Below are 14,642 nucleotides of genomic sequence, written 5' to 3' on the forward strand. Positions count from 1 at the left end.
GCTGGGGACAGCCGTGAGCGAGATTCATAAGGTTGCGGCTTTGCTGGGCTTATGGCCGAAGCTCATCCTAGTGGGATAAGAGCATCAGCTTTCATTCCAAAAAAAAAAACAAAAAACATCATTTAACTCCTGGGAAGGGCATAAAGCACATAAAGCCAGGTGGCCTGGGAAAGGGTGTCCTCTGGTGGGGAGGGGAGGGCAGGGCTCCGGGGCCCGCGTCTCAGGCACCTTCTCGCCCCAGACGTGCAGGACATGTCCCTGGTGACGCTGAGCACGCGGACGCCCCGGGACTTCTTCTCCAAGCACCAGCTGGTGCTCCACGTGGCCAAGTCCGAGATGGACAAAGTCCGAGTATTCCAGGCCAGCCGTGAGTTGTCCCGGGCCGTCATTTCTATGCTCCCCTCCCGCCCCCGCCCCGGGCACAGCCCCTTCCCACCTGCTTTGGCAAACATTTCCTGAGCACCTACTATGTGCCAGGTTCCAGGCCCCGAGGGCAGAGTCAGGAGCAAGACGGACAGCGGCTCTGCCCACCTCCTCCTAGAAGGGGCCCAGACAGAAAGCACACAGACTGACAGGTGATGTCTGGAGCTGGGAGCTCTGAGAAGGACAGAACTCCCCTCCCAAGGACTGTTGCCATCTGTCACCATCCTCTCTCTCTCTCTCTCTCTCTCTCTCTCTCTCTCTCTCTCTCTCACACACACACACACACACACACACACACACACACACGACTCTTGTTTAAGGAGATTCTTGCATCCACACTGACTGCGTGTGTTAGGTGATTGTTTGCTCTCCAACATCCGTCAGTAACTTCTCAGCAGCTCACAAGCACCTGCTGCTATGTGATGCCAGGCTCGGCTCTAGGCACGGGGCAGGGAGCAAAGACCACAGCAAAGGCCCTGCCCTCGGGCCGCTTCCATCTCAGAGGGCTGGGGGAGACGATGAGGAATAATTAAGTAAACGGTGCCTCCGATAGTGTTAAATGCGACAGGGAAGAATGGAACAGGGAAAGGGACATGGGTGAGAGAGGAGTCAGGGGGTTGGGGCAGAGGAAGGTGTCCCCCCATAGGGTGTCATTTGAGCAGAAGGAGGCATGGGAACAGCCACATGCACACCCTGGGGAAGGACAGCCCAGGCTGAGGGAACTGTAAGTGCAAAGGTCCTGAGGCAGGAGCGTGCCTGGGGGCTGAAGGATGCTGGGGCGCCGGTGCATCTGGAGTGCAGTGTGCAAGGGGTAGGTGGTAGGTGAGGGTGGAGGAGAAGGGGCAGAGGGGCAAGCCGGATCAGGTAGGCGTGGGGTGACTTTGGCTTCTCGCCTGCGGGAGCTGGGAGGTGCTATCAGAGTTTTGTGCAGGAGATGACGATTTTATTCACATTCTAGACCAACGTGACTCGACTGACATTGGTTTGGTGACAAACCAAGTCCTTGCCTCTGCCAAGGCATCACCTCCTCCAGGCAGCCTTCCCTGGTCCTCTGGGCTTCCCTCCAGCACAGCTCCTATTGCCCTCTGTGATGCTGACTGTCTTTGCTCCTCCCTACTCACCCAGCGACTGTGCACTCCCTGGGGACCAGGACAGGGACGGTCTTCTTGGTCTCCCCAGGTGTCAGCTTAGAGCAGGTGCTCAGGAATGAGTGAGTGAATGAACGAACAATGAATGAACCATAATGTATATGTTGGAAGTGGCTCAGGCGCTCCCGTTACTCTATTCTTGGACCCCCAGGCTGGGGTGGGGGGTTATGTCCCAGTTGGGGCTTTAGTCCCTTTCTCTCAAGGGGAGGCTTCGGCCAGATTTAGCTGTGAGGGGCCCTCAGGGTGACATGCGGTGGCCACATGGACCTGAGCCTCCCCTGTTCTCTCCTAGGGGACAAACAGCACTCGGGGTACCAGGTGATCCTGGGGCCCCAGCAGCCCTCACACCTCCTGGAGCTCCCGGACGGCCAGCACAGCACAGACTTCTACGTGGAGGGCCTCACTTTCCCAGACGCCAACTTCCCGGGCCTCATTGTCCTCACCATCTCCCTGCTCAGCACGGACAACCCGGTAGGCCAACGTGGAGGCAGAGGGGGCCCTGGGCGCAGGCAGTGGCCCAGCAGGGGAGGGGGTAGGTGGGGACCCTGGCTTCTGTGAGAACCCCTCCCCGGCCCCTCTCCCTGCAGGAGCTCCCCAAGACCCTGGTGTTCCAAGACAGTGTGGCTTTCCGTGTGGCCCCCTGGATCATGACCCCCAATACTCAGCCCCCGAAGGAGGTGTATGTGTGCAGGTGAGGGGCTCTGGGGTGCGAGGGCGGGGCATAGATGCACCAGGGGGAGCCAGGGTCCAGGAGCCCGGGGTTCTGGCTGCAGGCCCCCATGCGCTGGCTGTGTGAATGGGAGGAAGTGTAACCCCCACTGCACCGGCTGCGGGTCACAGCTTGTCTGGCCCCGCTCAGAGGCAGGGAAGCTACTGCAGCTGTCTGGGTGGTGGCTGCTCTGCCCACATGCAGGCCGAGGGCTGCTTTTAGCTCCCGGGGACCTGTGGAGTCTGCTAGACCTGCAGGAGGAGAGCCCTCGGCCCGTGAGTTGCTCAGAGTGTGGCCCTTGGACCTTCTGCCCCAGAAACCTCTGGGACTCGTTTAAAATGCTCATGCCCAGCCAACCTCTGAACGGTTGGGTCTTGTAACTGGGGATGGGCCACGGGCATTTAACAAGCTGCTCTGGGAAGCCTCAGCGTCCAGTCCACGGCCTAGGGGCCCCTCTTAAATATGCTGGGGCCTCAGGGCCCCTCCCTTCTCCTCTTCTGATTGCTTCAAGGGAGGAAGGGGTGAGAGTGTAACCTGGTCATCAGGACACAGGCTGGAAGCCAGAGAGGCCTGGGTTCAAATCCCAGTGCTGTCCCTAAACAGCAAGACCTTGAGCCTTGACCTCCCTACTCTGTGGAAGGTGGCTTTTATCCTGGTGACTTGGATGGGCATGCAGCAGCCCAGTCAATGTCAATCCGATCAGTTGTCTGGGTCCCCTGTGGCAGGACCCTCTAGTCCCTTTCATGGACTGTCACGGGGTTTAATGGGACGATATCTGCTAAGAGCAGAGAGACGGACGTCTCTTCAGGCTGCAGCATCTCCTGAGCACCTACTGTGTGCCTCCCCAGTTCCGGCCAGGCCTGAGCTCTTGCTCCAGCTGAGGGACCAACCCTTCAGGGGTACAGCTTGCCCCCTCAGATCCGGGCCCCGGCCACTGGCTGCTGGGTTCAGAACACTAAGGCATTACTTCTCTGCTCTTTCTAGGATATTTGAAAACGAGGACTTTGTGAAGTCATTGACCGCTCTGGCCAAGAAAGCCAGGTGCAAGCTGACTGTGTGCCCCTTGGAGGAGAGCATGGAGGACCAGTGGATGCAGGTGCGTGGCCCTGTGGAGTGAGCAGAAAGGGGGGCGTAGGATGAGTGACCCTTAGGTCAAGGGTCACTGAGGGACCCAGGCTCCAGGGGGCTCAGCCTAGAGCAGTGATGGCGAACCTTTTGAACCTTATGAGCTCAGCGTGTCAGCATTTCGAAAAACCCTAACTTAACTCTGGTGCCGTGTCACATACAGAAATTTTTTGATATTTGCAACCATAGTAAAACAAAGACTTATATTTTTGATATTTATTTTATATATTTAAATGCCATTTAACAAAGAAAAATCAACCAAAAAAATGAGTTCGCGTGTCACCTCTGACACCTGTGTCATAGGTTTGCCATCACTGGCCTAGAGCCTTGCTGGCCACCCTTCCTCAGATGGGCAGGGAGTTGGAGCCTCTGAGGGTCCTGGCACAGGGGACTCGGGCAACTGATTTGATTGACATTGATTGGGCGGCTGCATGCCCATCCAAGTCACCAGGATGAAAGCCACCTTCTAGTCTAAACACTCTCAGACGGCCTCCGGACATGCCTCAAAGCTCAGGGGACTGGAGCTCAACTGCTCCAGCCAGTAGCCCTTCCTCCAAGCCAGCCTTCTGGGCTCAGCCACCAGACCCGGCCACATTCCTGCTCCAGCACCTCCCATGGCTCCCATCCTCTCCTCCTCAGCCTGCCTCCAGGGCCCTCGCAATCTGGCTGCCCCCTGCCCCTGGTGCCAGTCTGCCACCACACAGGCGACACTGTGTCAGCATTCTATTTCCATGCAGGCATGCCCATCATGCCCTGAGCTCCCTGAGGGCAGAGACCAAGTCTCCTTCACCTCAGCACCCCAGCCTGGCGTTGGGCAATGCCAGTGGGCTGTTGGTGGGCTGAACCGAACTTCTTTTCTGTGCCCTTGCTTTGCCCCGAGGCTCTGCCGGTCCAAGCCTATAACCTGCCCACCCCCCGCCCCCCTGCCACACACACACACACACACACACACACACACACACACCTCTGCCCACGCTGTTCCTTCTCTCCGACCACCCTCCCTGTTCTCATCCCCACGTCCACATCATGCCTGCCCACTCCCAGCTTGAGAGCTCCCCCTCCATAAATGTGCCCCAATCCCCCGTGGGAATTCAGCCCTCTTTCCACCACCGCCCCCCCCCCCAACACCCTCTCTTCCTCTCTGTCATTCCCTCTGTGATAAATCAGGTTGATCCACATGAAATGGCTGATAAGCCTCCATTCTTGACCTCCAGGAATGGCAGTTTCATATGGGTCAGCTTAAGTGACTTCTGCCCAGTATCGCATCTGCTGCTAGAACACAGGCAGGATTTGCACCCGATTCATTCCTGATCCTCCCCTAACCTGTCCCCCTTTGGGAGAAGGCCATTCCTACGCCTGCCCTCCAGGCCTCGGCTCAGCAATGCTCCCCCCTGCCCTGTCCCACCCTCGCAGCCCTTCCTCCGTGTTCCCACAGACCCCTCCCTCCCTTCCTATCACCTGCTAACCCTGGTGGTGAGTCCCTAGCCTCCTGGCTCTCACCTCCAGGACAGTGCCTGAGGCTCGCTCAGGATGGGTCCCCAGGACCCAGCGGGGCACCCCCCAGGAGTGGCGTGAAGGACACTTAGAATTTCACAACACGTTGGTGCAAACCCAGGACGATAAGCTCTGTTTTCTCAGAGCCCCTCCCCTGGGGTCCAGCATCCTGCATGAACTTGTCCTTGGCCGCAACGGGGAGAACGTGTGGAGGGTGCTCCCCGCCCCTCCCCGCGCTGGGTGCTAACACCCAGGCAGCATGTGACCAGCCTTCCTCTGTTCGCTGTGCCCAGGATGAAATCGAGATCGGCTACATCCAAGCCCCGCACAAGGCACTGCCCGTCGTCTTCGACTCTCCGAGGAACAGGGGCCTGAAGGAGTTCCCGGTCAAGTGCCTGCTGGTAGGTGCTGGTGGGGCACCGGCGGCTGAGACCCCTGCCTTGAGGCCTCATTCTTCATTGCCTGTCTCCCCGAACCCCTTCTCTGGCTGAGCGTCCAGCTCCCACAGGTGCGATTCCTGCCCAAGCAGCAATCATGCAGGTGCACCGTGTTATCTATATATATAAAAGCTTAAGTGACTGTCTGACCATTCAACCGTCCGACTGGTAGCTATGATGCGCAATGACCACCAGGGGGCAGATGCTCAATGCAGGAGTTGCCAAGGGACAGCAACTTTGCAGAGTGCCCTCTCGTACTCTGGGACCTCTCAGGGGGTGTTGGACTGCCAGTTTCGGCCTGACCCCTGCAGGCCAGGCCAAGGGACCCCACCCACTAGAGGGACCCCGCTCACTTCACAGATGCCCTTTGAGCCCCGGCACCACCCCAGGTGCAGCCGGCCAGGGAGGGACCACGGGAGGTTGGCTCCAGGGTGTGTCTGGCCCATCTGGCCCAGTCCCGCCCTGCCAGCCACCTTCTAATTAATTTCCTTTCAATGTGCATGAATCCGTGCACCGGGCCTCTAGTTTTGTTATAACCGAGTGGGATCCGGCTCTTTCTTTCCCAAAGCCCTTTCCAGCCATGAGCTCACCTCGTCCTCAGGATAATCCTGCTGAGGACGAAGTTCAGGCTTGGCATCCTCGTGCCATGGAAGATGCTCTTGCATGCCAGGTGGGGTGGGGCCAGGGCTGGGGCCTTCCCCAGCAGCCAGCTGGAGGCTCTGTCTTGTGGGTGGGGTCTGGCCTGCGAGGGGCTCCACTGGGATAGAGGGCGGGTTCAAGGTCAGAGTGGTCATTTCCCAGGTGTGACTTTATCAGCCAAAGACTTTACATGTGTCTGCGGGCTGGGGTGGGGGTGACATATTGTTAAATCAGATGCTGGGCCAGCCTGGCGGGATTGTGCAAGCTCAGCTTCGAATGCGAACAGTTACATTTGCTGAGCATGCACTGACTCATTTCATTCGTCTGACAACCTTTCGCGTAGATGCTATCCCTAGGCCCATTCTATAGATGACAAAACTGAGACTCAGAGAAGTAAAGCAGCTTTCCGAAGGCCACGCAGAGAGAGAAGGGAGATGTTGGAATTCACACCAGGCCAGTCTGCCTCTGTGAGCCCTCTTAACCACCCGCCTCCGTGCTTTCCCGGGAGGAGCCCAGGCCGCACTCCGCCCCCACAGCCCCTGACTCCAGGCGCCCGGGGAAATGGAGGGAGAGTGTGTGGGGTGCAAGGGTTGCTATGATGAATGGCTTTCCAAGGAGCATTCTGCACCCCAAGGAAGGGGAGGTGCCCTGTCCACACGGGAGGCTTTGAAAGGAAACCTAACTTTAACTCAGTCACTGTCCGCGTCTCGCTTACTCTCCTGTGCTGAGCGGTGCGGTGCAGAGAGAAGAGGAGGCGTCTGCACTCCTTCCTGACCCTCCCCTGTCCCCCCTGGCAATGCCCACCCCGCCATTGTTGGCCCAGGCCATGCCCACTCCGGAACCAGGTGCCCTGCGTGAGGCCCAGCCAGCTGCCGCTGAGACTCGGGCCCTGTTCCTGCTTTCAGTCCTACTCTGGTCAGTGGCCTCTTCTCGCACTTTGATATCCCAAGTGTGACAAAGGTCAGATTCTGTGACTTCACAAGCCAAACCTCCAGAGTCCTGACAGACACACAGACAGACAGACCCCTTAGCACAGGCGACGGCCTCTTAGCCAAGCTCGTCTGCGATATTCCAACCCCGATCACTCAGGAATAGGCTTGGAATGGCATTGAGACGCATCAACAGGCAGCTCACTGAGGGTCACTTTCCCTGCCGCGCACCTGGCCTCCTTCCTGTTCTTCAACTTGTTCTCACCCCGAGTGGCCTCTGCCTATGCCATTCCCTCTGCCTCAGTGCTCTCCCCAGTGTGTGTGTCTGCCTGCTTCCGAACCTCCAGGTCTCTGCTTCAGTGCCTCCTGCAGGAAGCCCTCCTGATTGCTGTGAGGGAGAGGGCAACGGTGACCTTGGGCTTTGACCTCTGGGAGAGACAGGCACCATCACACTGGGAGGAACAGGGAACCTGAAGCAGCCACACACCACCCTGAGCTTAGCATCTTCTCTGCAAAGTGAAGAGAAAAGGGGTATTTTGTGGATATTACGCCCTAGTTAACAAACTGGGCTTACCAAGCAGCTGGCAGGCACTCAGGACCCAACTAATGCCGGTGCCTTTTCTTGCCCACTGGACCCAGTGAGCCTTCGACATTCCACAGTAATAATGGTGCCTGCGATGGACCCGCTGCTGACGGTTACCGAAGTCCTCCCGGTGACCATGCCAACCTTTAAACTCAGACCCCACCCTCGCTTCACCCAGGGGCTCAGTGCTCTGACTCTTGGCCTGCGCTTCTCCCCCCTCAGGGTCCAGATTTTGGCTACGTGACTCGAGGGCCCCAAACAGGGGGCGTTACCGACCTCGACTCCTTTGGGAACCTGGAAGTGAGCCCCCCAGTCACAGTTGGGAAGAAGAAGTACCCGCTGGGCAGGATTCTCATTGGGCACAGCAGTTACCCAAGGTAAGGGGGGGAAGGGCAGCAAGCAGAGGCCAGACGGGAAGCCTTTCCTACTTGCTCCCAACCCAAAAGGGCTCAACAAACTTTAGGGCATGTGAAAGGGATCACAGTGCAGGGCCAGGATACGGGCTTGGGATCCCAACAGACCCAAGGTCACCTTCCTGCACTGCTGCGTACACTCCTTAGGCCAGTGAATACTCACTGAGCACCTACCTACTAGGTGCTTTCTGAGGCTAATCTCTGGTCCTATTTACCTGACTGACTCCCTGCCTCAGTTTCCCCAATTAAACTGGGATGAAAATTCCTCAATTCCTCAAATGTTAGAGGATATAATAAAAGCAGCCCGGGCTCATGAATCGCTTTCCTGATTCCTTTGCCAAGCCCCCAGTCCCTCGGGGACCTCCCGGCTAACCCCTCCCCCTCCCTTAATGCTCTCTTCATCCTGTGTGGGCAGCGCCAAGAGCCAGGAGATGCACCAGGCCCTGCAGGACTTCCTCGCTGCCCAGCAGGTGCAGGCCCCTGTGAAACTCTACTCCGACTGGCTGTACGTGGGCCACGTGGACGAATTCCTGAGCTTCGTCCCTGCGCACAAGGTGCGGTCTGAGGCCACGTGCTCCTTCCTGAGCCCCCAAACACAGCTCTGCACTCTGCCTTCCCCTCCCCCCAGGAGGGGGCATGGAGGAGGCGGCCAGCTGGGTCCAAGCCTCACTCCCTGCACCCTCCACAGAGCCCTCCTCCTTGGGAGCCCCTGGGCAAGGCTGACCTCTGACCCCAGTGTTTCTGCCTCCAGGGCTTCCGGCTGCTCCTGGCCAGCCCCCGGTCCTGCTACAAACTGTTCCAGGAGCAGCTGAAGGAGGGCCATGGGGAGGCTGTGCTGTTCGAGGGGGTCAAGAGTAAGTGGGCCATGCCTGTCCTTCCATGTGGGCACCTTCCTCTGCCTTCAGTGCCCTTCTATGGCCAGATGGAACCATTCAGGCATTGGCTAGCTTCTGAGCACCTACTGTGTGCCAAGCAATGTGCTCAGCGCTGGGGCTGCTACTCGAACAAGGCCCTGGGGGTTTACAGTCCAGGGGAAGTGAGTCAAGAAAACAGCTACCAAAAAAGGGAAGGAAGGAAGGAAGGAAGGAAGGAAGGAAGGAAGGAAGGAATAGAGGAAGGAAGGAAGGAAGGAAGGAAGGAAGGAAGGAAGGAAGGAAGGAATAGAGGAAGGAAGGAAGGAAACAACTATAGCAAAGGGACTTTGGGGGGGGGGGGTCTGGAAGGAGATCAAGGAAGGCTTCCTGGAGGAGGCAAAGGCCAAGCAAGAGCATGAGGGATGCACATGAGTTGGCCAGGCATTTGGGGTGGTGGGGTGAGAGGAAGAGAGATATTGCAGACAGAGGGAATAGTGAATGCAAAGGCTCAGAGGCAGGGGGATACAACATGTGTTCACGTACCTGAAAAAAAGTTTAGTCTGGCCAGAGCACAGAATGAATTTTTTTTTTAAATATATTTTATTGATTTTTTACAGAGAGGAAGGGAGAGAGATAGAGAGTTAGAAACATCGATGAGAGAGAAACATCGATCATCTGCCTCCTGCACATCTCCCACTGGGGATGTGCCCGCAACCCAGGTACATGCCCCTGACCGGAATCGAACCCGGGACCCTTCAGTCCGCAGGCCGACGCTCTATCCACTGAGCCAAACCGGTTTGGGCTTTTTTTTTTTTTTTAAGTAAGACCCACAGACACAGGCCAGGGTCAGAGGTTGAGAAGTCTCTGTGGCTGAGAGTTTTCACCTAATATCTGTAGTGTGTCATGTGGCTTTCGGCAATGGCCTGACCTCTGTTTGCCCCTCAGTGAACAAGATCCCTTTGGAGAGAAGAGCCTTTGAAGGCGTGAGAGCCACACTTTTAATGAGAACTTACCCTGATGAAATATGTCATTAAAGGCATGTGCCCCCCAGAGGCTCACCACAAACCTGTGTTAGGAATTGTTGCTGCTCCATTGTATAGGTGGGAAAACTGAGTCCCCACTGCTAACCAGGAAGAGGGAAGCGGGCCGCTGATTCATCTGATTCATCTGCATTTTTTTCTTTTTCTCCATGACAGACAAGAGGCAGCAGAAAATGAAGGACATTCTGTCAAACAAGAGACTGAGAGAACATAACTCCTATGTGGAGGTGCCAGCCGGGAGCCGGGAGACGCTGCAGACCCGGCAGCGCTGACCCCCCACAAAGCCCCTCCCCGAGATCAGAGCTGACCCCCCACAAAGCCCCTTCCCGAGATCAGAGCTGACCCCCCACCCCAGCCCCCTTCCCCGAGATCAGAGCTGACACCCCCACCCCAGCCCCCTTCCCCGAGATCAGAGCTGACACCCCCACCCCAGCCCCCTTCCCGAGATCAGAGCTGACACCCCCACCCCAGCCCCCTTCCCGAGATCAGAGCTGACACCCCCACAAAGCCCCTTCCCGAGATCAGAGCTGACACCCCCACCCCAGCCCCCTTCCCACAAGGCAGAGCCTCCAGGGCTGCGTGCTGGCTCAGGGGCGCGGGCCCTGGGATGTGGGTAGCTGTAGGAAGATGGAGAGCTCGACAGGCACACACACAAGGTGTTGCACGGAAGAGAGAAAGTCAGGGGGACACAGGCAGGAGCGAGGCCAGGCGCTGCAGTGACGGTGACTGGAAAACAGGGACAGTGGGGGAAAGAGAGAAGAAAAGGAGGCGTCTGCACTCCTTCCTGACCCTCCCCTGTCCCCCCCTCCCCCGGGCAGTCCCCACCCGGCCAGTGTTGGCCCTGGCCATGCCCACCACCCTCCCCTCTCCCCCTCCCCCAGAGCTGCATCGACTGGAACCGGGAGGTGCTGAAGCGGGAGCTGGGCCTGCGGGAGCGGGACATCGTGGACATCCCCCAGCTCTTCAAGCTCCGCACGGACTTCACCGGGACCCCCAAGGCCGAGGCCCTTTTCCCAAACATGGTGAGGAAGTGGCCTTGGGGGAGACAGGCCAGCTGGGCTCTGGGTGCGGCCCACGGGGCTTGGTTGTCTCCTCATGCGCCTGGGTTTTCATGGCCCATCCGGCTTCCTGTGGGCATGTCAGAGGCACCCTGGGAGTCAGGGATGACGTCACCCCCACTGACAGATGAGGCGCAGGGAGGGGAGTCTCTGGCACAAGAACACACAGCTGGCGAGAGGGGGGACTCAGAGCCAGGGGTCCACGGCAGAGCCCACACTCTAACCATTAGGCTGCACTGCCCGAGATGGGCTTCCCTGCATGGGGGGCGGGGCGGGGGCTGTGAGGAGGGGATGAGGTAGGAGTGGGCTGGGGGACACACGCAGCAAACAAAATGCTCCCAGGTTGGGTGAAGCGCCACGAAGGAAATAAAGGTAGGGCACCTGTTCAGACTGGGTGGCCGGGAAGGCCTCTCTGAGGAGGTGGCATTGGCAGTGCCGGGGGGCACTCACCTGTCTGACGGGGGGACCTGAGGGGTCCCACCTTTTTGTGGAGAACTTTTAACTCTGACCCAAGCCCCATCTTACCTCGCTGGCTGTGTTTTTACCACTCCTCCTCCTGTTACTCTGTCTCTTCAAAGTAACTTCACCCACTTCTACTGGGGCCCCTCAGGCACCCCCTCCTGCTGGAAGCTGGGGTTACAGGAGCACAGTGGTCTTCAAACTGGGTTCCCCAGGATGCTAGGGTTCCATGGCAGTGCCTCAAATCCAGCAGTTAAGGTTTTTTCTGTTTTATGCACTGGAGTTCTGCAGGTTTACAGTGGTTCTCAACCTTCCTAATGCCCGCGACCCTTTAATACAGTTCCTCATGCTGTGATGACCCCCAATTTCATTGTTACAAATGGAACATAATTAAAGCATAGTGATTAATCACAAATACAATATGTAATTATATATGTGTTTTCCGATGGTCTTAGGCGACCCCTGTGAAAGGGTCGTTCGACCCCCAAAGGGGTCGCGACCCACAGGTTGAGAACTGCTGGTTTAGAATAAAGGACTCCTTGGCCAAAACCAGGCAGGAGGGGGCACCTCCTCTTACCCCGGACAGAACTCCTTGGCCCCAAGCATTTGTTTCTCTCCCTGGGGCCCAGCCAGGTTTTCCAGCTCCGGAGAGAAGGCTGATGCCGCCTGGCCTGCGGGGGATGAGGGTCTCAAATGCTGTGTGAGGGCCGGCTCTGGGCCTCACCGCCTGAGGCCCCTGCGGGGAGGCTCCACACAAGCCTCGCTCTCCCAGCCGCAGTGGGAGGTGGGCGCGGGCGGGGAGCAGGCAGAGAAATTCAGCGTGCAGGGCTCTCAGTGTGGGCTGTGTCTGAGCGCTGACAATGAGGTACCTCGTCAGTGATTCATGAGCCCTGGAGACTGACTCTGCACCTACTGTGTTGTCATAGCGATGGAATCCGGGTAGGGCTCATTTTGCTGATGAGGCTCAGAGAGGGCAAGGGACTTGCCTGAGGTCACACAGCTACTGAGTAGTAGAGCTGAGATCCAAACCCACGTTGGCCTGGAGCCAAATCCCAGTCTTTCCATCTCACTAGGCCACCTCCCAGTATAATGGAGGAAACAACCATTTGCATAAGTGATAATAGAAAGTGCTACAAAGAGGTCATCACATTCATCCATTCAATGGATATTTATTAAGCGCCTACTGTGTGCCAGGCACTGTGCTTGGAGCTATGGGAACATCCATGAGGAGTTGGGGATTTGCAGGCGCCTTCACACAGGGGGTGGCATTTGAGCTGAGCTCAGCTGAGTAATAGAGTTGGCCAGAAGGTGGTGGGTGGGGAAGGAGCCTGGGTCCCAGAGTCTGACAGACTTGGGTGGAAGTCCTAGACTGGCCGGTGGTCTTAGGTAGCCCACTATACCATGTGGGCCTCGGTTTCCTCATCTGTGAAGTGGGGTTGTTATTTCCGAAGGTCAGAAGGAGAGGGCGCTGGGATAGTGATGCAGGCTGCACGCCACCGCCCCTGACCTGACCTCCCCGCTCTGCAGGTGAACATGCTGGTGCTGGGCAAGTACCTGGGCATCCCCAAGCCCTTCGGGCCCATCATCAACGGCCGCTGCTGCCTGGAGGAGAAGGTGCGGTCGCTGCTGGAGCCGCTGGGCCTCCACTGCACCTTCATCGACGACTTCACCCCGTACCACCTTCAGCACGGGGAGGTGCACTGCGGGACCAACGTGCGCCGGCAGCCCTTCTCCTTCAAGTGGTGGCACATGGTGCCCTGAGGCTGTCCCCTGGGAGCCCTCTCCCTTGGGAAGCTCCTGGCCAGAGGCTCTGGTCCCCTGCAGTGTGGCATAGCAAGAGTTCTCGGGGACACGTTGGCTCCCCAGGGGGAGGCCCCCCTCCAGGCAGTGGCTTGCTTCTGTCCTCTGTGTCCCCTCTGAAGATCCCAAGACGGTCCTGGCATTGCAAACTCAGTTCTGCTGTGAGAAGCTGCAATAAAGTTTCATAATCATCACTTTGTACATGAAGTCAAGCGACCATTCATTCACTCTCACTCGCTGTCATGGTTGAACCGAACATTGCAAACTTGAAGGCCGGTGTTCCTGCCTGCGCCGGAGAATTGGATGCCATTCATGTTGTGCTTTGGGGAAAAGGCAGCAGATGGGTGATGCAAGAGCCCAAAGGGGACATAGGGTTTGACTGTGTGTCAGTGAGCCCAGGGGTTAGCGAATCTGGCTGTCCTCCCTCGATCGTTTCAGTCCTCCAGCTTGAAAGCCCCTGAAGCAGGGGCTCTTGCTGCTGCTTCGCCAAGGACCACCTAGCAGGGTAGGGTGCACAGTAGGAGCCCCGGGTGATTGTGGGATGGATTCATTAGTCCCTTCTTCTGTGTCCTTTTTGCATATTTCTTTGTATGGCCCTGACATGGGGACATAGATTCCGCAATAGGAAATAAAACATGACGACCTGAGGTCTTTGAAATGGAGGCCGGTCTTGGCTCTCAGAGCTGGGTGCTCAGACACCCAGAGGTACTGCTGTCCCGTGGCTCGTGGAGGACACGGGTGGGTAAGGTGGGCATGCGAAGCCTCTGCCCTCGCACTAGGGAGAAAGGGGCCATGAACCTGGGGAAACGTGCCTCCTGCCTCCTGCCTCCTGCCTCGCTGGAGAGAAGCAGCAGCTCCCCGCCCGCAGTGCTGGGCACGATGCACCAGCATTTCTTACGAAGCAAAAAAGGTGCCTGTGCAAGAGGATGTTGGTGTGAGGTCATCCCCAAACCTGGCTGATAGGGCTGCCAGGAGCAGAGACCTCCTCAGGCTGCAGAGAATGGAAAGATGATGCCCTAGCTGGTTTGGCTCAGTGGATAGAGCATCGGCCTGCGGACTGAAGAGTCCCGGGTTCGATTCTGGTCAAGGGTGCATGCCTGGGTTGCGGGCTCGATCCCCAGTAGGGGGCGTGCAGGAGGCAGCCGATCAATGATTCTCTCTCATCATTGATGTTTCTCTCTCCCTCTCTCCCTCTTCCTTCCTCTCTGAAATCAATAAAAATTAAAAATAAAAAGAATGGAGAGAGGAGCTGGTGGCTAAAGCAGCCCTTGCACCCAGGTCAGTGCAGTGAGCACCCCCAGCCATTCATGGGGGGCATCTGTCGAGTCACCAGGCAAATCCAGGTGGAGAAAGCACCAGGTGTAAGTCCTCCCAGCCCCACAGAGCCGGGGCCATCCTGTGACAGTGCCTCACTTACCTGCTGCCCCCCCTCCCCCAGGGGCCACAGGTTAGTCTCCTGCAGCTGCGGTAACAAATCACAAACGGGGTGGCTAAGAACATAGAAATTCATTCTCTCGTAGTTCTGGAGGCC

At 57.6% G+C, this 14,642-nt stretch overlaps 1 protein-coding gene across 4 annotated transcripts in view; it reads left to right on the forward strand.

Annotated features, from left to right (window-relative positions):
- Positions 1 to 13,758, forward strand: part of PADI4 (peptidyl arginine deiminase 4) — a 34,831-nt gene extending 21,073 nt beyond the window's left edge. For all 4 annotated transcript variants that reach the window (XM_036351137.1, XM_036351136.1, XM_036351135.1 and 1 more), the window contains 11 exons: positions 242 to 367; positions 1,864 to 2,042; positions 2,159 to 2,262; positions 3,265 to 3,376; positions 5,193 to 5,300; positions 7,710 to 7,864; positions 8,316 to 8,454; positions 8,652 to 8,754; positions 9,951 to 10,021; positions 10,676 to 10,816; positions 12,839 to 13,758. In XM_036351137.1, the coding sequence (XP_036207030.1) occupies positions 242 to 367; positions 1,864 to 2,042; positions 2,159 to 2,262; positions 3,265 to 3,376; positions 5,193 to 5,300; positions 7,710 to 7,864; positions 8,316 to 8,454; positions 8,652 to 8,754; positions 9,951 to 10,021; positions 10,676 to 10,816; positions 12,839 to 13,072 (1,472 nt within the window). In that variant the 3' untranslated portion in view covers positions 13,073 to 13,758. The remainder of the gene's footprint in view (positions 1 to 241; positions 368 to 1,863; positions 2,043 to 2,158; positions 2,263 to 3,264; positions 3,377 to 5,192; positions 5,301 to 7,709; positions 7,865 to 8,315; positions 8,455 to 8,651; positions 8,755 to 9,950; positions 10,022 to 10,675; positions 10,817 to 12,838) is intronic.
- Positions 13,759 to 14,642: the final 884 nt, after the last annotated feature.

Source organism: Myotis myotis, unplaced genomic scaffold (assembly GCF_014108235.1).
Source record: "Myotis myotis isolate mMyoMyo1 unplaced genomic scaffold, mMyoMyo1.p scaffold_m19_p_2, whole genome shotgun sequence".
Taxonomy (NCBI): Eukaryota; Metazoa; Chordata; class Mammalia; order Chiroptera; family Vespertilionidae; genus Myotis; species Myotis myotis.